The sequence below is a fragment of the Chelonus insularis genome, unplaced genomic scaffold (assembly GCF_013357705.1).
Source record: "Chelonus insularis isolate UGA/USDA-ARS -01 unplaced genomic scaffold, ASM1335770v1 contig_12_pilon, whole genome shotgun sequence".
In the NCBI taxonomy this organism is placed as follows: domain Eukaryota; kingdom Metazoa; phylum Arthropoda; class Insecta; order Hymenoptera; family Braconidae; genus Chelonus; species Chelonus insularis.
This window is the reverse complement of record NW_023276370.1, coordinates 411,650-436,784: the sequence shown is the minus strand read 5'-3', so window position 1 is coordinate 436,784 and position 25,135 is coordinate 411,650. Positions and strand designations below refer to the sequence as shown.

The 25,135-nt window shown below is 29.3% G+C and overlaps 2 protein-coding genes across 6 annotated transcripts in view; one reads left to right on the top strand and one right to left on the bottom strand.

Moving 5' to 3' along the window:
* Positions 1–25,135, top strand: part of LOC118070073 (glutamate receptor ionotropic, kainate 2-like) — a 140,766-nt gene that overhangs the window by 68,090 nt on the left and 47,541 nt on the right. For 2 of the 4 annotated variants that reach the window (XM_035088507.1, XM_035088501.1), the window contains one exon: positions 12,700–12,853. The exons of the other annotated variants lie outside the window; for them this stretch is intronic. The gene's annotated coding sequence lies outside the window, so the exon portion shown is untranslated. The remainder of the gene's footprint in view (positions 1–12,699; positions 12,854–25,135) is intronic. 4 annotated transcript variants of the gene reach the window in all.
* LOC118070059 (structural maintenance of chromosomes protein 3-like) lies at positions 13,157–17,273 on the bottom strand. Of its 2 annotated transcripts, none has more exons than XM_035088480.1 (4): positions 17,146–17,256; positions 16,979–17,069; positions 13,529–16,895; positions 13,157–13,447 (listed from the first exon to the last, which is right to left on the bottom strand). In XM_035088480.1, exons 1-4 carry the CDS (start codon positions 17,158–17,160, stop codon positions 13,306–13,308), a joined length of 3,615 nt encoding a protein of 1,204 aa, XP_034944371.1. In that variant the 5' UTR covers positions 17,161–17,256; the 3' UTR covers positions 13,157–13,305. The 2 variants fall into 2 exon arrangements, with proteins under 2 accessions (XP_034944371.1, XP_034944378.1); XM_035088487.1 differs by having other exon boundaries at positions 13,158–13,447; positions 16,979–17,054; positions 17,146–17,273.

The window sequence follows — 25,135 nt, the reverse complement described above, 5'->3', positions numbered from 1 at the left end:
GCAACAGCTTCATTCATATGAGCATTAAAAGAGAGCCTAGAATCGAAAACAACCCTTCAAGTTCCTGAACTATCAAATTGTGGAGCAGTAGTAAGGGGTATACATATAGTCTAAGAGCAGTATGAGAAGCCCCTATCCAGCATAGGGCTGGTATGCATTAATTTTAAAAGAGTTAAGAAAATTTTTTGAAAACGGTTTCTCGTAGAAATTGACGAGAAGAGCATTTGTGCCAAATGTCATTATTTGGAAATGATTTTTACTATTGTTTATTAACAATTGAAATTTGGCAAAGTGCATTTTTTACATTTTACTGTTTACGCAGCAAGAACCGTTCGTTTTTTTCGAAAAGAATGTAGATACCGTTTTTGTAGAGAATCGAATTCTACAAAAAAGTCCGCAAGAGCATATACTCACCTGTTACAGGTAAAAAGGTCCAGTGCTCTGAACGCGTGCACCAAAACTGACCATTTTGGGCGTTCTGGCAGAATTTGAAAAAAAATATTCATTATTATGACTAAAATTTCAAAAAATTACGGCATGTTCAGAATCGTTTTCTAAATATTTTTCCGATGAAATTTTTTTTAAAAATTGATTTTTTCGATTTTTTACGCTGTTGTGAACATCTTTTTTCTTCTTTTTTTTGTCAACTTTGCGCATCTGTTTTTTTAAAACAATCTTTGGACATTATATTGTCATTTTAGGAGCTATCTTATTTTTTCCCAAAAATTTTTTTTTCCCCTTTCAAAAATTAAAAACACATTTTTCGTAACTTTCACCCCTATTTAAGGGCTGAAGATATTTTTATTTTAAAAAATTCAGCAAACTTTTCTAACTCCATCTGGAGAAGATGAAAAAAATTTTTTCCAGCAATATTTATAAACAATTGCTGAAAAAACTATTTCATACATTTTTTTTTAATGAACATATTACTTGTAAATTTCTGTAATACATCCTATATTTTAATTTTTTTTCCAACCCTATCGTAACCTTTTTTTTTTAATTGTTCATAAAACAAATATTATCTATCAATTTTATGAATTTTCAACTACGCACTTTTATATAATTTCAAGTGCTCTTCTCGATTTCATTATTTAAAAATTCATAAATTTTTATTTTCATTGTTTTTTTAACATTTTTTTTGTTATAAACAATATAATTTTGGGGATCTATTTTTTTTAAAATAGGTTAATACATCAAGTAATTGTTAACACTTGGTAATTTCTCCAGAAAAATTTTTTTACCCCTTAAAATACGTTATGATATTTTATTTATTTTCTTTATTTTTCTACATATTATTATTAATTTATAACATTATAATTATCATAATCGAATTCTCTGAAATTTTCTCTACCAAAATATGTATTTTGATGTTGTTTTTCATTCATTATTTGCAGAGTTATCCTGCTTAAAATTTTTTATAAAATAATAAATTGCTTCCAGTTTTACAGAAGGGGCGGAGCTTAGTTAAACGTGTGCATGCTGCGTTCGAGTCCACCCATGTAGATTTTTTTATTTTATAATTTCTTACTTTTTTTATAGAAGAATAGCATTACAATAAATAATTATTTAATTTTAATGATTAAAACATGTTTATTCTTTTTTTTTATTATAAAAATTGAATTAAATCACATAAAAAAGAAGAACCGACATGTTTGTAACATGTTTATTTATAATTATTTATTGCTTATAAAGAGACAACTCTACATTTGCTGACATTAATGATTAGCCTGTTACTTGACCACACTATTCATCTAAGCATCATCTGCATAGACATTCAAAGGAAGGCTAATACAGTCAGACAGGTCATTAATAAAAATCACAAAAAAGTACACTGCAAATTTAAGTGTGTTATTCTTGTAAACATTTTTTACACGCTAAATCTTTTCAATGTTAAATGCCGTAAACAAATCATAGAGTTTTCACACGCTATGAAACGCTTAAAAAATGTCTACAAATAATGTATAGTTTGTTTATTGACATTTTACATTAAATACACATTATGCGTGTTATTTAAACACGTTCGTAAAATCTTGAGATTTGGAGTGTAGTGACCTTAAATTAAAACCCTAAAGAATCCCTGACATGAAACAGTAAGGAGCAAAGTAACAGCCAGAGAAACAGCCAAACCCGGGAAAAAATAAAATAGATCCACACAGATCTACATTTTCGGCATTGTTTAGATCTAATTTGATCTACTCATATCTAAAAAACTAAAGAAAATTTGATCTAAGTAAATCTATATACACTTTGGTGCAAAACTGAACCAATGTCTTTAAAATAGGTAATAACTTTTATTTCTTTTGTTTTTAAAACTGTAGCGACGTGTTTACTTACTACACGCAAAAAGAAACCGCACGTACTGTCTATTAATCAAAGTAGAAACGCGTTTGAACTTGTTTATTTCGTTGAGTGTGTGACTCAGTTATGCACCGCTACTTGACTAAGCAACGTATTTATTTTTTTGAGCGATTAAATAAATCAATAATACACAAATTCATACCGCAACCGCTTATATATTTAATATTTGTACTTAAATATGTAATATAAATACAGTTTCAATTGGTTTTAAATATGAGGCAGTTTTCAAGATCACTACGTAATAAAATAAAAGAGATGTTAATCGAAGGCAATAGTACACGTCAAACGGCTGCAATATTAAATGTGAGTCAAAGTACAGTTCAAAGGATTAGAAAGACGTGCAAAAGTGATTTAAAAAAAAATCTTGGTGGTCGGCCGAGGAAGTTAAGTACTAGGGACAGTCACCGTATCATTAAATACATGACTACTGGAGAAGCCCCGTCAACGTTTCATGCATCTAAACTACTTCAACGTGATACGGGTAAGTCGATTAGTAAGTGGACAGTGCAGCGTGAATTACATCGAAATAAATTTAGAGCAATAGAGAAAAAAAAGAAACCTTTTTTAGTAAAAAAAATATAAAAGCAAGATTAGACTTTGTAAAAAAATATGAACACTGGTCAGAAGAGGATTGGAAGAAGCCTATTTTTTCAGACGAAACAAAGATTAATAGATTCACAACTGATGGTCGCCAAAGGAAATGGAAAAGGGAAGGTGAGCCAGTAAATCAAACGGATTTTATTCAGACTGTTAAGCACGGGGGAGGCAATGTAATGCTTTGGGAGTGCATGTCAGCTTATGGAATAGGTCCTATTCACAGAATCATTGGAAAAATGAATAAAGAAATGTATCTAGGTATTTTGAAACACAAATTAGTTGAAGCAGTGAAGAATATGCCTTATCCGACAAATAATGTAACTTTCCAGCAAGACAATGATCCTAAACATACCTCGAAAATAGTAAAGAACTGGCTTGTTTCTCAAAAGTTTCAACTATTACAGTGGCCAGCACAAAGTCCAGACTTAAACCCAATTGAAAATTTGTGGTCACAATTAAAATATGATATCCTTAATAACTATGACTCACCACCGCCTTCTATAAGTGAATTGTGGAGTAGAGTCCAAGAACAATGGGAAAAAATTTCACCAGATTATTGTGAAAAATTAGTGAAGAGTATGAAACACAGATTGGCAGCGGTTAAGAAAGCTACACTGAGAAAAAATTCTTATAATTTTTATGATAAATTTAAGAAAAAATTACGGTGCTTTCTCGTAATGCGGACATAAGTGACAGGCAAAGGAAAAAGTACTATAAGCCCACGAAAAAAATACGCTGTGGCACCGTAAAATTTACTTCCACGGCAAAAAGTAAAAATTTCGTTGTGGCACCGTAAAATTTCAGTCTACAGTACAAGTAAAAAATTCGGTGTGGTACCGTAAAATTTATGTTGCTTATTTTTTTTTTTTTATTAATAAATATTTTTATAAAAAAAAGATCAATAAAGTAGTCATAAAAAAGTTAGGAATGAAAATTGAATCAATAATGTCTAATAATTTTTTTGTTACATTTTTATCTTTTAATTAGAAATTTTTTTTCATACATTTTTTACAAACATAAATACGTCTAAAAAATCTTAATTACTATATCTTAATTATTAATCGTTTTTTATTTGTGGTTTCTACAATACTTGTTTGATGAAAATTATATATTTGGTTACTATCTAATACTTCAAACGAATAATTGTTACTACATACTAAATAACATTCTGTATGTTCGTCTAAAAATACTTCTAATAATTTTTTTACAATGAGATAAAATCTTAATTCATTTTCTATAATAATTTCTTTCAGGACATAAAAATTAGGGCCTTCTTCACCTGGAATAACAATGACAGAATCACTTTTCAATTCTTCACCTCCTATTTCTATTTTATTAGTTGTTTTAACTATATCGTCTGAATTTTTTATAAATTGAGGTAATAATGGGCAAATAGTTCTATATTCTATTAAATGATGTGCTGAGATTTTTTTTATTGATTTTATATTATAAAAAATGTCTTTTAAAGATCGTTTCATTAAAAATCTGTAACTCTGACAAAGTTGATGCCTGATGGCAATAGTTTTACATACATTTACTCTACTTATTGAAGCACGAGAGATTATTTTACCTTCTCTATGTTTTGCTTCAAATCGCATTGTTGATATTTTCCACAAAGGTCCACACGACTGTAAAACTCGAGGATAGTGCACCAGAAGATGATGTTTTGGCTTCATTGAATCCAGAAAAAATTTAATTAATAAATTCAAATATTCTTTTATTTTGAAAGATAATACTAAATGCATATCATAATTAAGGTCATAACTAGTAAGAATATTAATGATTGCACGTAACAATAAAACTAATTCCCAAATTTCATCATTTTCTGGGACCAAATGTCCAATAATAAGAGGTAAAAATCTTATCAATACCAACATTTCTGATGCATGCAAGATAATTTGTTCTTCTTTTATTTGGCTTTCCATTATCTCTGGTGGTTTATTCCTCACTGGACCATAGTTAAAACTTTTTATAGAGTTATTCAATGTTGTTAGGGAAAATAATTTTTTTTTATGTAGTATTTGAAAATAAGACCCAAATCATACCTACAAAATCCTTCTAATGCATCATGAACTACATCGACATATATATTTTTCATAGGGTGAAAACCTCCAATACCTTTCAATAAACATTTGGATACAATACCCGTCTGCTTAGAATCATTTATGATCAAAGCTTCTTCATAATTAGATTCATTACGTAATTCACATTCATTTTCGATAAATATATTATTTATATTAGATTTATTTATTAAGCAAAATCGACAGAACTTTGAATGTACCAAACTTTCTGTAAATCCCAATATGTAATGAATTCCTAAATTATCTCCAAGAACTAAAGCGAGACGAAAAAATAAGATTTTTTCTTCACCTCGAACATTAATTTTAACACCTTCATTTTCTAAATGCTCTAATTCTTCTCGAATTTTTGAAAAGATGACAGGATTTTCAAAACATTTACGATCCAAAGTATTAAATAATACAAACAAAAAAATATTTTCAAGTTTTGCCTGATACTTTGGAGGAAGGCAAGGAACAGATACGTAAAATGCGCTGCATTTTGAAATGCCACGATGACTGCCTAAAGGGTTATTATTCTCGTAATCATCAAAGTATAAAAACAATGGAAAAACGATTTTATTATGATCATCGGCACTCAATTTTTTCCATAACTCTCCTTGAATAAAATTCGAAATAATTAAATTGTTTTGTTTTAATGATTCAATATAGCACAACGTTTCGTCAAGTACTGATGGAAGTTCAAAGAATTTCTTAAAAACTTTATGCAAAGGAACATATTGAGCAGTCACCGGATTCATCTTTAATTGCATTGATTGGTTAACTGATCTGTATTCTTTTACTTCGCCTAACAAATATGATTTCGGTTCAATGTAACTTATATTTTTGAATTTGCTAAAGAAGGTATGCTCTGTATCGGGAGTACAATAATCATTGACTTTTTTTTTCAACTTTTCTGTAACTGTTTTTTTTGATATGTCTGTATTAATGTTTTTTTCATTAAATAAAGAAAATACTTCATCGTCGTGAAAAACTTCATTTAAGAAGTTTGTTAACAAATGTTTTACATACTGAAGTATTTCTATTACTTGTTTCCTTGGAATATTTGGATAGTTGTATAATTTTGCAGCGAGATGAATCCAATTGATATTATGAACTTTAGGCAAAGAATTAGATGTGGAAGGTGAAGATGTCGAAAACTGAGGAGAATCAGTATTATGTGAGGTTTCTAACTGATTAAAAGAAAATTCATTGGCGACATGTAAATCACTATCATGAATGTTTATTACTGGTGATTCAAGAGTTGTTATATTTTCATTTATACTTTTTTTCTCTTTATTATATTTTCTTTTTTTAGGAACAGGCTCATTCTGACTAATATAATGCTTCTCATTAATGTGTTGTTTAACAGAATTAATATTTTTATATCTTCTAACACAAAATTCTGAACCACAATCGAATGCTTTTTCCGAAGAATGATTTAATCTAAGATGTTTTATATAATCTAAACTATCTCGTAAACGTAAATCACATGTCTTACAAATAAACATTATGTAATATTATTCTCTATTAATGTTCGGGTTAGTATTTTCGTCAGTAAATAGCTGTAATATTTTTCCACTTAAAACTTGTGTCTCCCTACTGCATTTATCGCTAGGTAGATCAATATTATAAAAAGTTTTTTGCAAAAATATCCACAAAAATTTGGATCTGAATGGATAGTTACAGTTTAGCGCAAAACAAAGTTTAAAAGTTAAGTCTATTGCATGCAAAATAGATGAGCATTGATATAAAGTGGGATTCTCTATTGTATTGTTAATAAAAGTATATATGGCGCTAAGATTGGTTAAATTTCCTACCAGTAGTGGAGTTGGTTGAAGAGTTGTATTATTAGCAACACAAATATTTCGTTGTCTGTTTATACCAATATCAATTCCAGTCGCTGATTCAACATTGATTAGAAAATCCTCTTGTTTTTCTCTGATTGATAGTTTTCCATATTTTTGTCCTCGAGGTGTTGTTATCAAGTATGGCAGCAAATATAATAGTACTACATCCTTATTGTGGTCTTGTAAATTAGATAGAGAGAGCAGCAATCCCAAATCTTGACCAAATAATTTTCCAGAATCCTTAAGGAGTTGATGAATAATAGGTCGTGCTTTATTCCAGCGTTCAAAAAATATTGTTTCTCTTCTTGGATACTTAGCCGCGAAATCCTTCAATAACTGTAACCAATATTCTTATTAGATAATAATCACATTAACGCAATTTTGTTAATCAAATATATTTTACCAAATCTGCGCCTAGCTGGTTTTTAAGAACAGGGAAGTTATTATAATATTCAACAACTGAAGTCCCTTGATTTAACTGCAAAGTTCTTACAGAACGTGAAGTGTCCCAGTGTTGTTGGACAAGGTCTGGTGGGCCGACATGAGTTTGTAACCATTCAGCTGAGTTGCGCGAATCATCTGATAATTTATTAATAAAGTCATTCATGACGTCATTAAGATGGAAAAAATTGCTACATTTTTCTTTTAAATATCCATACCTGTAATGAGTGGGACAATTTGATCAGATGGCAGTTCTTCTGATTGTACCAGATTTTGTTGGCGTAATACTCTTAAAGTATAATCGCAATGATCGTATAAGATTCCACTTGCATCAATTTTTATACGTTTGGTAATTTTACTGCCATCTGCTTGAATAACTTCCCTACGTTCGGATCTGTATGGCGTATACCATATGTTACAATACTCTCCCGGGAATATTTTTTCAATGTCTTTGGCCCAAGACTGGAATACTTCAGCTGATATGCTAAAAAAAAATCAAAGTATGATCATCAACGAATTATAATGATTTATTATTGATGTAAGTAAGTTATATTTCACTTACTGAAACTTATTCATGCTTTCCACATCATCTTCAGTAAAAATTGCTGCCGTCTGCCGATTTTTTTCCCATGCAACTAGAGTACGGCTTAATTTGCATCTTACGTTCTTTGCTAATGTTTTATGGTCACGGTAAAATTTTATAACTGATTTTCCATCTGATGATTTCAGCAAAATTTGATATACTGGCTAAAAGAATATATAATTGCAAATAGTTTTAAATAATTATTGTATTCAAAAAATAATAATAAAGTCAAAGTGAAATATTGATAGACTTACATTAGAAATTATTTCCTGTCTTTTAAAATGATTATTCACGTCCTACAGCAATAAAAAAAATATTTAAATTAACTTTATTTATAAATAAAATTTATGAAATATCAAGTGTTTTCAAATTGCTAAAAAATAATAAATTCAAAGAGGTTTTTTTACTGAACTTACCATGTTAACTGGAAAAAGAATCACAAGATATAAAAAATGACTAAATATGATAGATATAAATTAGGTAAAGTGCTATGTTATATTTTAATGGATTGAATAATAAGATAAAGAATATTAATCACGAATATATTCAATAAAGAATAAAAAAAACGTTAGCTTTAAAATACTTTTTTCAAAAAAAGTTTAGTATTAAAAACAGGACGTTAATGAATCATGTCTTCTATGAACGGATGTTTTTTAATAAAGATAAGCTAAGTAATCTACAGATTTTGATAGAAAAAATGCATATAATAAACCCAATATATCACCAACAAATCATTTATAATAAATTTTTAGTAAATAATTAATAATGTAAACACTAACACTCACAATAAATGATTCGCTGTTTCAAAAATTCCGACGATCTTACTCTTTCGAAGACTTTCAGATAACTGACTGGTCTAGACCTGTCAAAACAACGATCTTCTAGTTGAAAATGCAATAGAGGATAGGCAAAAGATATAAAAATTCTCTTTGTCAAACTGCACTACGATTTGAAGATCCCATGTGTGTAGCAGAGATCGGCCTGACCCTGTCAAAACAAACTTTTTTTTGTTTGAAAGTCATAAAACTTAGGTATTCAAAGTATTAACCGAGATCTTAACATGCTGCCTAAGGTAAAAAGATATGCATCATAACAACTCTGGAACAATGATTAAAAATATATCGATGGAAATGAAATTTATTTATGTGAAATAATAAATATAAATTTTAATAACTAATTCTTTTTTTATTAATTTGAATGAATTGTCAGAACGTTATTAGCATACATGCATTGGTATATTAATATTGTGTATATTACGTTATTGAATTAATGATAAAAATGATAGAAATTTTATACTTACAGACTTGGTTAACCATCATGTAATAAAAATATTTATTATACACAACACTCGTAATTTCCAAAACAACTCGATTACACCCGAACATCATCGAATTCTAAATTGAGTGAAAAATTACTTTCCAAGACCAAGTAAATTTTTCTCGAAGCAACAGGAAATTTTACCAGCAAAAAAAATTTACTGTGCTGTACAGTAAAAACTTCTAAGACGTTACGTAAAAATTCTTAGATAAATATTAAAAAATACTATGTGAAATGTATTTTTTATATCTTCAATTCGTAAATTCTATAGCGACTTGTCACTTATGTCCGGTTTACCGGCGACAGACCCGTAATTTTTATAAGAAATTTTTCTCAGTGTAAAGGCTTATGGACAAAATATTAGAATATGTAATAACTGAGTTGTTCATTTTGATGCAAAAGTGATTCAATGTTTCTTTTTTATTTTTATGTTATAATTTTTATAATATTTCGATTTAATACATGATAATAAATACACTACAGTAATTGGTTCTTAATATGATTTTCACCTTCCAAAACACATGTTCTATCCAGAGAAACAACAGTGTCACCATGTCTTGGTTCAGTTTTGCACCATAGTGTATATCTAGTGAGATTCCTGTATATCTACACAAATTACTGTATGGCTATAGAGATCTCCATTGATCTCGATGATAAGAAAAATTTAATACATCTACAAATATCACGGAAGATCTAAAATAATCGAAACAGATGTACACAGCACAAAGTAGATCTAATTGTGCCAAAAAATAGATCTCAGTAGATCAATGTAGATCTATTTTATTTTTTCCCGGGAAGTTACTTCTTCCATCAAGGTAAAAGGCAAAAAGTCGCAACAGGTAAGTAAGAACACCTAGATCAGTGAACTTTTTCAGCAGAATAATGTGTTCAGTCTTATTATTGAATCGAAGCCATTATCCCTGCAAAAATTAACTATTGCTATGCTGCCAAAGGATTGTAGTGTATCGGAACGATTCCTATGTTTTCTAGAATACATATAATTTTTTCAGTGTAAAATACATAGAATCTGATTACTTATCGTCTGTATAAATTCAGTTTTAGAAAATGGTCGTTGACAAAAAAATTTTCAGATATACGGCTAAAACTAGCTATGAGTAATTTGTAACATATGTTTATTGTTTTGCCAAAACTACGCTTGGAGTTTTTTGGTCTATTTTTGCTTTGTACGTTATACGTATATAAACAAGCGAGATGACGTTTACACCAAACGATTTTTTCGCAACAAAATATGAAACCAGTACAAGTGCACCTTTCCGTATTGAATTCTCTTCTCTTCAGAAACTTTGGTTTTAATAAAATGAACACCATACACTGATAAAAGAATTTATTAAATGTTAGCAATATTTATAAAACAGCTCTGAAATTATTTATTAGAAAAAAAGCATTGGATTTAAATGAATTCGCGGATCTTGTTTCCAACACTGAGAGAAATTTTCAATTATATATTCAGCTATTATTGACTCTTTTTAATAAGGTAATACATATAATGTGTTAAATTCAAATCTTCATTAGTAAAAATATACGATAGTGGAAACATGAGGGCAAAATGAACCTCTTCAAAAAATAATACAAATATATAAAATTTTAGAATTCAAGCATATAAAATAGCGAAAGAGAATGGTCTACTTTCAGAACTACTTGAATTATAAGGAATTCAATTTTTTAATTCATAATTGTTTTCACATCTTTGTTTCTTTATAAATTAATAAAATACTGGAAAAGGCCATCTTACCCGAGTTTTCCCTTAGGTAAAATTAATGAATAGACTATCAAAATATGTTAGCTGTATCATCAAAATATCTTGTATTGAACGCATTCATAACGTTGTATGAAATTCTTCTATTAATGCACCATTGAACGTAAAAAAATTTTTCTATTCTTTTTTCTCTTGTATACATATACAAATTATTGGATAATTATTTTTAACTTCTTAGACTAAAAATCTCGTAAATAACATAGGTTCAATAATGTAGGAAAAAAAATTCTCCTTCATTATTGAATACATTATTTCAACGACTCAAAAACGATTCACCTGATATTGCTTGGAATTAAAATGAAATCATTATAATTTACTCAAAAATGTGACATAATCATAGTTACTATGATAAATATAACTAATTAATCGCAGGGATTTTTTATTAATTATGGATACAATTTTTGAAGAATGTTAATGTTTTTTTTTTCACTAAATGTAAGTGCAAAAATGACAAGCGTACGTTTCGAAATTTATAAGTAAAAATATTTCCATTCAATAGTAAATTTTTAGCTCTTGTAAGTAAACTTGAGATGTAAAAGGTGTCTAAGTAAAAGAATTACTTAGGATACCTCAAAAATTACTTCCCGAGTAAAAATAAGTAGGCCTAAAAGAAGCCCAAAATGAAAAATAAGCCCAATACAGGCCCGATTGAAGCCCAATCTTGACTTAGAGAAATTTTCAGTGCCCAAAACAAGCCCATTACAGGCCTAAATTTTTAAGGAGCCCAATTGAAGCCCAAAAATATTTTCTAGGCCTAAAACGCGCCCAATTCAAGCCCATTTTCTGAGATCATATTCGACAATGATGACAATAAATTATTACAAATATAAATTTGTAGCACCGAAAGTTAATTTGATGATAAGGTTTTATGACAATTTTTTTCTCTTTTCTAGATTTTTAAAATATTTTTGGGCTTGATTTGGACGTGTTTCAGGCCTGCAAATAGTTTTAGGCTTGATTTGGGCGCGTTGTGGGCCTGAAAAATCATTCGGGTTACAACAACCTAAAATTCACTGTTGAACAGAAATATTTTTTTCTTCTAAATTTCAAAGCGTAGGCTTATCATTTTTGCACGGACATTAAGTGAAAAAATTCTCTCCGTGTACAGCAAATATTTTATATCTCATTACACAATACTGACGGTATTATTATGATTCAATTCAAATTACAATCTAATTTTTAATCAATCAGATTTTTTAGGTCAAAATATTATAAGCACGTAAATTAATGTTAAGTTTATAGCTTTGATAGTGTTGATTAAATTTAACATCCCCAACTTCAGTAGAAATTCATCGGAGATTAAACAAACTTAAAAGTAACCTTTGTACTTTACATTCTTAGACTATTCATCAAACCAAGTTTTTTTAGATTTAAAGTAAGAACTTTAAGACTCTTTTAAGTTATGCCATTATGTTCTGAGATTTCTTAATAAAGATTAACATTAAAAATGAATTAAAAAAAAAAAAATAATTTGAAAATTATTTGTTGAATATATTTTTATACTTGTATTGATAATTATTTTAACAAACAATGAATGAATTAAAAATTCATATGATTTTTTAATCATAAATTTATCCCTGAATTAGCGTGTTCTATGATTTCAAAACTCAGCAGAATATATTTTACACCTCACATGGAACAGGATTCACTTGATCCACTTATTCATCCCTCAACTTTTAATGCGAAATTTTTAATAAAATAATAACCGTTTAATTATAGTATTGGCAACAACGTGAGTCCATCCACAAACAAAGTAATTTACCGAAGGGAGTTAATACCATCTGGCATATATGAACCTTCAAAAAAAAAATGTAAAGCACATATCTGAGTGACGTCAGGATCAGAGCAGCGCAAACCTCTTGTTCTTCATCCCGTAAATATGTATATCTCATTCTATCCAATAAGATATAAATGACAAAGATTCTCTTTGTTCTCTGTCTGGCGGAAATTACAAAACTAACCTTATGAAATTTTTTAAAAATATAATTGTCCTTCACAATGATAAAATTATTGATATGGTCATGCTAGTAATTGTAAATATTAAATGTTCCAGACTATCTTGTATATACTAACACACACATACATAAATATAAATAGTTATCAAATAAAAAAGAAGAAATAAAAAATTTTTAGGCGTTTTGTTTTTTTCTAAAGTTTTATTAGCAGTTTTTTTTTCATTTATTAATATCACATGCATTTTTCTTTCAGAATAATTCAAAATTATTTTTATACATTAGCATTGATTCGGAAAGTAATCTTAAAATTAAACTGCGCATCCAGTTTACATTAAAAAATTTTATTTTAAAATCAAATAGAAAAAGTACTTTACTCTAAAATTAAATCTTTTTTTTCTTTTGCTGTTTCTAGAAAATCTAAAGCTCCCTGTCTGTTTACTCTTTTTATTTCCGAAGTCGCTCCATTCTTTTTAACTTCATAGAAACAATCTCCAACATTTACTACTTCAGGCCTAAAACCCGAAGAATCATACAATCATATTAATAATTTCAAATTACTCTTCATAACAATGCATACACAAATAAATACTCACCGATAAGTCTGAACAAAAATCTGTCCACCACTAGTCATTTCTTTGAAGATTCCAAGTAAAATTTCTTGATTTGTAACATCAAGAACTTGATCTATTTCATCACATAACATTAACGATGTTTCATAGCATTTTCTTATAGCTAGGTTCAAAGCTAATGACAAAATAATGTTTTGTCCATCTGATAGTTTATCCAATCTTAGTGTTGGACCATTTTCAAATTCTGTGAACATGATACTGGCTCCAATGAAATCATCTAAGGCCATATTATATTGATGAGCTTCAACAACAGTATAGTCTCGATCGTTAGTCATCAATGTTAATTGTGCACTTGCTGGAGGCATGAATCTTTCAATATAAAATGTCAAATATCTATTAATGTCGAACAATTCTCGATAAATTTGCTGTTGCATTTCATATTCTTGATATTCTTTTTCAGCAGTCATTTGAATTTGATCGTCATCTAATTGTTTTATAGCGGCCTCGGAATTTTGGATCATTTCCTGCATAATATCAAATATTGCCGAAGTATTTTTATTGATATCATTTGATATTTTTTTTAATTTACTATCGACTGTTCGCTGAAAAGCTGACAATTGTTGCATAGTTAATTTTTTAATATTTTCTAATTCAGAATCAGATTTTTCATGTACTTCTTTGGAACCATCATTTCTCTTACGTTGAGCCTCTTTAATTAAATTTTGCATTTCAGATAATTCAGCTTTCAAATGATCCATTTCTATATTATAAACATCCATTTCCATCTGTATCGTCGTGGCTATATTAGATTTATGATGTTTGATAATTTCCTTTTTGTTAATTTCTTCTTGAAGTTGGTCTATTTCTGTTTGTAATTTTTTTAGCTCTTCATTCTTTTTTTTCGATTCTTTTATATTAAATTCTAATTCTGCAAGTTCATCTGTGATTTGATTAATCTCCATTTCTATAGCAACTATTATTTTTGGTATTTGTCTTTGCAATTCATATTTCATTTTTAAAAAAGTTTCTTGTAATACAGTCAGCCCGTTATTTATTTTTTTGTTTAATTCAACAAATTTTTTTTCTTCTTTTTTGCGTAATTCCAATAAATGTTTCGTTGAAACTTCTAATTCTTTATATCTTTGATCCTCTTTAGAAGTCATTTGTTCTTCATCGTAATTATTTAATTTCAATTCTAATTTTTCAATCCTTTCAGTTAATATTTCGATAGAATTTAAAATTTCGTTATGTTCATCATTATCAACTGTGATGTAACATAATTCAGTTTCTAGCATATCAAGTTCATTTTCAAGTAATATTCTTCTTTTTTCATTATCTTCAATCTGCAACTCTAATAAAGTTTTTTGTTCTACAGTTTCTGAAATAGTATTTTTAAAATATGACTCTTGATTAACATACTGTTCTATTTCTTGCTTCTCATATCTGAAATCGTCTTGTTGATCAACCATTAATTTATAAATACTAATTTGATTTCTTTCATTTTCGTTCCAATTTATTGTTTTTGAAACACCATTTGGAAAAAATACGTTGCCTCTAGTAGTAACACAAGTAATTTTATGTTTTTTAGAAATGTTAAAAGCCACTCGATTATTTCTGCATACTAAAACATTTCCGAAAATAAATTTTACTAATTGTTCATAGAAAGGATCATATTCTATTTGTTTTATGAGTGGAAAGGTATCAGGAAATTTAGGTAGATTTTTATTTGAAAATTCCAAAAGATCTAAGCTCATAACATCTAAGTTACAATCACCTTTAACTCTTTTTAAAACTGCGTTAACGTCTTTTTTATAGTCAAACACAAAATCAAATAAGTGTTCACTGGCAACAGCTAGAATAGCTGTTTCAGCATTGTGGCTGCATTCAAAGCAATCTATAACGAAACCATGATACTTTGAAAGCTCAATTTTCTTTTTTGGGTTTTCATTGTTAAATGACTGTAGTGCATGTTCAAGAACACATTTCTTATACATAACATCACATTTCCTCACTAATTGTAATTTCTCACAGTTTTGATTATAACTATTTTCAATTGATTTCAATTTTTCCAATGCTTTTTCTTTTTTTTCTGTAACAGTTTTTAATGCATTTGTCGCGATTCTGATCTTTTTTTGAGATATTTCTAATGATTTTGAATAATTTTGCCGCAAAGTTTTCGAATTTTCTATTTCAGCTTTAATTGATGATATGTTATTATTCAATTTCATCATATTGTTGCTCTTTTCCTTTCGTTGGCGATGATAATTCTTCAAATTTTCTTGTTTTTCTGCAATAGATTTATGAAATTTGTCGATACTTTTGCGAAGTGACTTTTCTCTTTCTTCTCTACTTACTGGCATTTTATCTTTTAATATTTTTAACTTAAGACACTCTAATTCCCACAATTCTTTTTCATAATTTTCTTCTAATTCTTTAATATTAATTGTAACCGAAGATAACTCTGCTTTTAATGACTCAATACTTTCTCTTTCTAGCGTTATATCTTTTTCTAACGATTCCAATTCTTTCTTCCTTTCTTCCAAAATTATTTCTCGTTCTTTATTATTTTTTTGAGTATTCGATATTGATATTGCTAATTCTTTTTTTTGTTTCTTCAATTCTTCTAACTGATTTATAACTTCTTCTTCCTTATCTTTAAGTAATTGTAAAGAATTATTTGCTCCTATTAATTGAGATTCTAATAGATTAAGTTCACTTCTTAATTTCATATATTTCGGTGTTGTGTGTCCTTGATTTTCCAACCAATTCATTAATTTCACTTCCAGTTCTTTTATTCTGTTTTTTGTTTCTATTATTTTTTCCTTTTCCATTCCATAAATAATCAATTCTTTGTTTTTGAGAACTTGTTGAAACACTTGACAAAAATTATACTCCTTTTCCAACTTATCGTAACACTTATTTATCTCTTCTATTGTTTCATTTCTCTTTCCACCTGAAGCATGCAATTTGTCTTCTTTTGATTTTATTGAACTTTTATAATGAATCATTTTGAATAATAAATCTAATCGTTCATTATTAGATGATGTTGCAAACTGAATAACTTCACGTGCCTTTAATATTGTCACATCAATTTCTAAATATTCAACTAATTGCGAGAACTCTTTCCTATACATTTGCCGTTCATTCACAGTGTAAAGATCCATTCCCAGAGTTGTATGTCGTACTATTGAAAATCGGCATGGAAAATGACTGTACTTTCGATCAAAATTATTGAAAAATATTTCTATTTTGATAAAATTTTTATTTTTCTTTTTGGTATTACGACAAATTAATGCATTAAATTGTTCTGTGGTCAAGTTTATGTATTTTTTACCAAGTACAAATTCAATCGCATCTAACACACTCGTTTTCCCAGAACCATGCAATCCAACTAAAAAAAACAATTACTGTAATTATCAATGTATTATACTCAGAGAACGTACCTCATTTTTGAAAAATATTAATCCACTGTACCAAAGGCATTGATTCCAGGAAAAAATTCCCCGAGATACGTAGATGTTCCAAATGCTTTGAAACCTTCAACTATTATCTGATAAAAAAATTCCTTCGTAAATGTATAAATAAGCATAGAAAGAGTTATGGTGAAAATTAGGTATTAACAAGGAAATATTAAATATTACCCCAGTAATAAACATGGCTGTTGAAAGTTTATCCGTTAAGGAATCGTTATAGAAGGCACAGAGATCAGCACTTGTTATTATTTAAGAATTAACATCAAACTAAGCTGAGCGTATTACTGATGTTTAGAGCAATAGAAATTACAGTAGAAAAAGTAAACAAATATGATAGTGGGGAAAGAAGATGATTTGAGCGACAGCTGTCGATTGACTAAGAGTTATCAACAGTAAATGTAAATTATCGATAAAATACCATTATTATAAAAAGTTTCTACAAATCACGTAGATTTATAATAATTTATATAAATCAGCGCATATTTATATGATGCAAATCGAATTCTCTTCAGATCTTTTGATCGAAGTTAATCGAAGTAAATTTAGAGAATAGGAAAAATGTACATCACTGTATTGTATTTTTTCCCAGGTAGTTTTTGTCGCAACTTCAATCACATAGAATTTCAGAAATAAAAACTTTGTAAATAAACAAAATTTTCCGATTTAATGTAGAATGACGTAATTAATAAAAAAAGCTGCATAAAATTTTATTATGTCAAAATAAGTAGTCTATTACATGAAATCCAAAGACTAATCAAATTAATATTGATATTTTCTTATACAGTCTCCACCGCAAATCTCAAGATTTTACGAACGTGTTCAAATAACACGCATAACGTGTGTTTAATGTAAAATGTCAATAAACAAACTATACATTATTTGTAGACATTTTTTACGCGTTTCATAGTGTGTGAAAACTCTATGATTTGTTTACGGCATTTAACATTGAAAAGATTTAGCATGTAAAAAATGTTTACAAGAATAACACACTTAAATTTGCAGTGTACTTTTTTGCGATCTTTATTAATAACCCGTCCGACTGTATTTAAAATGGTCAACATCTTGAATCAAAGATTTAAAAAGCTTTTAAATATCATCGTCAGACTTACGTATTTCTGTTTCCGTTCTATCCCAGATTGCTGTTCATTGTCTGACGTTAAATTTCCCGACGAAAATTTCATATCTCTCTGCTTTAGAAAAATCGAAGATACATAAATACGTAAATAACCAACATATGTTGACATAGATAAGTCTGTCATCACTCTTACGTTGATTTAGCTACTAGGAATGTTTCTAGTAAATACGTATTATTTCCGGGTACAGTGACCCACAATTTAATAGAAATATCTCTAAATTGTTTTTTTCTCATAATAATTCAAAAGAAAAAATTAATTAAAATAATTTTATCGTAATATTTCAGAGCTTTAATTTTCTCATGCAAATTATCAAAAATTCTTTTTTATGTTAAGACTCTTAAAAGTTACAGAGGTCAAGAGATAAAAAAATTTCAATTTTTCTCGATTTTACCCTCAGCATGAAAATAGTCCAACAAGGATGCAATTTAATGAGAAAATCTAACCTCACATTTTGAATCAAGGTTTATTTTATGTAAAATTACATGAAGATTTCAAAAAAACTATTCGCAAGCAAAAAAAATGTACGCGTCATTGAGTTTTTTTGTTATAAACAATTCTTGCCCACTAGAACCTACACATTTTCATTAATAACTTTTCAGTTGTGCAGAAATTAACGATACTTTATAGGACATTTTTTGTTCTTTACCGTCTAACGAAGATTTCTGTTATCTCACTTCTTTTTTTCCGCCTATTTTTTGAGATATTCGATTTCAAAGAATAAAAAAGATAATGCTAACTATTTTACAGTTATCATGCCAATTTGTCGATATTACAGAATTCTTTCCAATCGATCTCGAAACGATTTTTTAGCATAATATTGCAAAATCGTTTTTTTTCCTATTATTTATTGTCAATTAAAGACTTTTATCCAAAATTTTCTTCAGATTTTGTCAATCTTATACTAAGAAATCATTACAATTGTTATGCATGTGAATGACCGTTATTTAAATTAACTCATTGTTAAATAAGAAAGATTTCTTAGTTATTTTTTAAATTAACTATTAAAATGATTATAACCCAAGGACAAGTGGGTCAAAGTTAAACCTCCCACTCAAGACAACTTGCAAACTGACACCAATATTGATGAATCGCTGGATAAAATAAGCCCTGACTGGGTCCAAACTAACCCCGGCTGAGTCCCAGATGCTCGACCAAACTCCTTTCTCAGTAACGACTTCAGCTACATGGAATTCAACGCTGCCTTATACTCAAAAAAAAATATAAAGTCTTCTCCTGGTCCTGATGGGATTGATTTTGAAATTCTCACCAAACTGCCAATCAAATTCCATCTTCTTCTTCTTCTTGATATCTTCAATGGTATGTATCGTACAAACACATATCCTTCTAGCTGGAAAGTCTCATACATACACTTCATCAAGAAATCTGATGGAGCTAGTCTCCGACCCATATCTCTTACCTCGTGCCTCTGTAAATTATTTGAATCATTTGTCAAGTTGAGACTTCTGTGGTGGTCTGAAACTAATCACTGTATCCCTCCTTCACAACATGGATTTCGCAGAGGCAGATCATGCATAGACAATCTGACTAATCTTACACTGACCATCGATGAGGCGTTGGCTGAAAAAAAAGATATCTTGGCGGTCGTCCTAGCTGTGAAGAGTGCTTTCGACAACGTCAACGTAGATCTACTACTTTCCAAACTTGCTAGTATTGGCTGTTCAAGAAACCTGCTCCTATTCATCAAATTCATCTCTCAGGATCGCCTCGTATACACCGCTAACAACTGTCACTCCCCCGCGCTGTTCACAAAGGTGTGCCACAAGGAAGTGGAAAAAATCGTCTTTAGTTCATTTTAATAATAAAAAAATCCGTCCTGGTTCTCCAGGCATTAATATTGGTAACTTTTTCATTCGCTCATCGGAATCTGCTCGCTTCTTGGGGATTATCTTCGACTATCAATTACTTTTTACCTTACAAGTTGACGATGTGCGAAAAAAATGCTTCAAATCTCTGAATATTATTAAATTCTTGTGCGGGACGTGCTGGGGATCTGACTCTGACACTCTCATTATATTATATAAAAGTTTCGTTCGCTCTATTATTGATTATGCTATTTTCTTGTATCTTCCCAAACGCAAAACTGTTGTCACCAAATTAGAGCGCATACAATACGCAGCTATTAAAGCGGCTCTTGGATATCGCTCCAGTACTCCAACTAATATTTTAATTGCAGAATCAAAACTACCTCTGATAAGAGACAGAGCTAGGTTCCTCTGCGACTGCTATCTTGTTAAGGTTCAACAACAATCTTCCAGTGTACGAAAGCATTTTCAAGCACTCAAACTTTTTGAAAAAGAAAAAAGAACGCTCTCGTAAAAACAAAAGAATTATCAGCCACAGTATTGCTTCAATTACGGAACTCAATAAGGAGATAGTGTCTCAGAGTGACTTCAGCATATACTCAGACGGCTATAAATCAACGCTCACGTCAATTCCTTTCAATCTATCTCTTGGCAAAAAGTTACAAGACTCCAGCGAGCCTAACTATTTGTTTGATTCATTTCTCGCCCAACAGAACGCTCTCTCCATATTTACTGATGGCAGTAAGAGTTCCGACTCTCTGGCTACCAGTTACACCTGTATATGCCCTGAAATCAACATTTCCATCTCCTCTAATCTTGACAAAACTGCTTCCATATTCACTGCTGAATGCGCTGGACTCCTCGAGGCTATAAAAATAGCCCGTAACTATCCCCTAAACAACTTTCTTGTCTTCACAGATTCTCTAAGTGCCCTCCAGAGCCTACAGTCCCCCTCAGTTAACATTAAAACCATCCCTCACATCCTTCTAATTCGGAAAATATACCATGAAATCTCGACCAGGAGCTCCAACTCCATACGCTTCTTCTGGATCCCTTCTCATAGGGGTATCCAGGGTAACGAGGATGTGGATGCTCTGGCCAAACTCGCCGCAGATATCTCTCTGTCCTCTTCCGACCCTCTTCCCTTCTCTGATTACTTTCAAACCTTTAAAAGAAATGCTCTACTTACCACTAACGACTCTATGAAGCAGTTAGAACTCACCAAAGGTACAACTTATTTCCAAACCTTTTACAACGACAAACGTAAGCCTTGGTTCTCTCAAAAAAAATTCAAAGACCCCTTATTGTCACCATAAATCGGAGTAGAGCGAATCATCACCACTTGGCCGATTCTTTGTTTCGTATAGGCATAATATCTGACCCCACTTGTAAATGCGGCGAAGAAACGGAGTCGTTGAATCATGTCATATGGCAATGCAAACTTCTCAATACACACAGAGATCGCCTCCTCAAATCCTTAATTAAAATAAAAATGTATCCTCCTCTCTCTGTAGAGTCTATAATAGCAGAGCCTAATATAAGAGCTTGTCATCTCATACACTCTTTTTTGCAATCTTGTAATATTAACGTTTGAATCTATCTTCTTTTATGCTTTGTCATACAGCTCTAACTGCTATGATCGCTCATTTGATTTACCTGTCTCTAATTGTTCATGCTTCATAATATTCTACTTTTGTCATGTACAATTTTGTAAATATTATGTACTGCTTGTATAGCTAATATAAACTTCCTCTGAAGTTTAAAAGCTCAATAGAAAAAAAAAAGTGATTATAACCCGAATAGAATTTATTTTAGGCATGCCTAAATACCTATTGAGCCTTTATTAGGAATTGAATGGGTTGCCGTGAATAAGGCATTCCCAACCTATGCCTGATTAATTTGTTTTTAGGATGAAATAAAATTTGCCCAATTTCGCACTACTCAATAACTTCTCAATTACAACCTTATAAACTTAACTGAAACGATGTTTTAGTTCGTCATTTATTAGGAAATGTTTATTAGGTCCACATTAGGCTAACAAAAATTACATCTAAATTAAGCACATATTACATTACTCTCATTAAAATGTTTGAAGAACGAATCAAAAAATTGTAAGGATGAATTCAAAATAAATTTGTTACAATATAAAAGATCTAAATTAAATTAAGTATTTTCTTTAAATTCCAATAACAAAGTATTTTAATAATATAAATATTTCTAAATATCCTTTTTCCTTTAAATAATAGTTAATTATTTTTATTAAAGCTTAATTGGATTACGTTGACTAGAAATATATTGTAGTTGCAGAAAAAATAAATCATTTAGAAGTATACAAACATTTAAACCATTAAAATTATTTATTATTGAGATTTAAAGTAAATAATGATTTATAGGAATCTTTTAAAAAAATTTTACATATGAATTCGTTCATATTAATATAATAGTAATAATTTTTTAATTGAATAGCCGAGCGGGTAAAGGCACTGGTCTCAGATGCGAGCAAGCTAACGATCGTAGGTTCAAATCCCCCACGAAACAAATTTCAGTATATGTATTTTCGAGGACATTGAATTGAAATACGTTTAATAATTAGTATTTCAACAATATAAAATCATAAAAAATGAGATAATCGAACAATTTAGTTTTTATATATAACTTGCCTTAATTAAGCTTTCTTCACTCGGTCTCAATAGAGAATACCGTTACATTCCCAATGTGGGCCTAATGTGGTATCCTATTTAGCACCTAACTTGAATTTAGGAAGTTCGAATTAGGTGCGAACTCTTTCCCAAAAATAAATTCTACTCGGAAACATTCCTTTTTTACTGATTGAAATCAAGGCATTATTAATGTAAATGTAACAATCACTCCATAAGGGTCTATGAATTTACTTAATTAGGAATTATGGAATACTATTCATAAAAAGGTTGGAAATATATAGAATATATTATACAACATTGAAGTTAAATCTGGTAAAAAGTTTACCAAAAAAAGAGAATATTTGAATATATTCACAAATTTTTTGATTCTTAATCTAAAAATTCCACTCTGTGTTATTATGGCTTTTTTCATAATGATAATTATTGCTCAGAAATGGAAACAGTAGTAGAAATTGTTTAAAATAAGATATAGCATGTAATCATTATTTTAATATTTTCTAGTATTAATATCAATTATCAAATAATATTTAATTACGTAACCAATTAATTTGTGTAGCTGTACAGCTTATTGTAGCTACAGCTGTATACAAACTGTAACTTAAGATAATTATTTTTAAAAAAGAATTAAGATTTCCATTTTCTTGTTAAAAAGAATTTCAGATATCTAGCTGTGTGCATTTTTTTTTCAATTTCTTGCTTTTCTCACATAAAAACGTCATTACAATTAATAATCGTTCGAAAATCTTCAATTGTCTCTACTTGATTCTCGACAGTGACAATGTAATTAATTAATAACAAAATATAGAAAAATAAATAATGAAATGTAATGACATATTTTCAAGGGTAAAAAAATTTTTTAGGAAAAATCACCGAGTGTTAACGATTTCTTGGTGTGTTAACTTTTTCCAAAAAAATATATCCCCTAAATCATATTGTTTATTACAAAGAAAATGTTTAAAAAACCATATAAATAAAAATTTATGAATTTTTAAACAATATAACTGAGTAGCGTACTTGAAACTATATAAAAGTGCTTGGTTTAATATTCATTAGATTCATGAAAAATATTTTTGTTATAAACAATTAAAAATACAAGGTTACGATAAGGGTTTAAAAAAATTAAAAGATGGGATTAATTGACAAAATTAACAAGTAATCTATGTGTTGAGAAAATTTCAACTTGTGAATTATCCTAACCGTTTAAGGATAGGGATGATTGTGCCGGAACAGAGTAAACGGAAGTCAGGTTTTATAAAAAATATAATATCTTTATTCTCAGCACTAGCAGGTACACAATATACACTGAACAACTTTTGTCACTGAATACAAGAAATGAATGTCTTTAGAAATCACTGAATGTCAACTGTAATTATTGAATTTGAATTTAATGTCTAAAAAATACTCAACTTGGTGTGTTTGGTATTATTGAACACGAACTCAGCACGCTTCTCAAGTTGAGAAAGAATATGATTGTGCACGTGGTGTTAGGCTATCAATGCAATGCAAAATGGATTTAATGAAATTTCTTGAATTTATTACGAAATGTCTTAAAATGTTGGTTGATTTTGATTGTAGAATGAAGCTTGAATGTTTCTGGTGATTTAGAATAGTACTAGCACTAATGATTGACTCAAAACTTCAAGATTGTCCGAAAAAAATTAGAATGGCGTGTACACGTGAATGAGAACAGTGAAAGAATGGCGACAGGAACTTCATTAGTCAAAAGAGACACTGAGAATTAGTCAAATGAGTGACTAGATTAAGAAATATTGATTATTTGGTCGATTGGTTATCGACCCAGTCCGAAGATGGCCGCCGAAGTTCCTGTCAACTGGAAAATTTAAACTGAGAATTAATTAATTCTTAACACTATTCATAAAAAAAATTCTAGAAAATTTTTTTTTTAACAATTATTTATAAAAATTGCTGGAAAAAAATCGAAAAAAATTTTTTCATTTTCCCCAGATAGAGTCAGAAAAGTTTGCTAAAGACAGTTTTTGAAAATATTATCTTCAGCCCATAAATAGGGGTGAAAGTTACGAAGAATATGTTTTTGATTTTTGGAAGGGGAAAACAAAATTTTTTCGGAAAAAATGAGATAGCCATTGTGAAAAGTGGAAAAAATGCTATCTACTCCTAAAATGGCAATAAAATGTCCAAAGATTGTTTAAAAATACAGATGCGCAAAGATAACAAAAAAAAAGAAAAAAAAGATGTTCACATATGTATTATTGTATGACTATATGACAATGGGCCATGTGACAAAAAATATATATATTTAAATATTTTATGATTGTTACAGCAATGACACCTCGAATATATTGGTGGACACAATAAGAGAGGTGCTTTAAATAAATTTATACGTGTATCAATATCCGATACGTTGGCGGAAAATTTCACATGGACTGGCAAATCGAATAGATCACCAAAAGACGTGTTTATTATAATACAAAATTAGATTTTTCACAGTAAGAATATTGTACTGTAATATTAGCAGTCGTAAATCCTCGTTAAAAGCAGCTTGAAAACTGTGATTTAA

Bases quoted from the DNA above. Each gene is read 5' to 3' on its own strand.
- LOC118070059 (XM_035088480.1), bottom strand. The intron at 16,896-16,978 runs GTACAGTGGATT...TGTTTTTTTTAG, and splicing joins TCCTGGAATCAATGCCTTTG to TTGGATTGCATGGTTCTGGG. The intron at 13,448-13,528 runs GTGAGTATTTAT...TTCGGGTTTTAG, and splicing joins ATTTTTGTTCAGACTTATCG to GCCTGAAGTAGTAAATGTTG.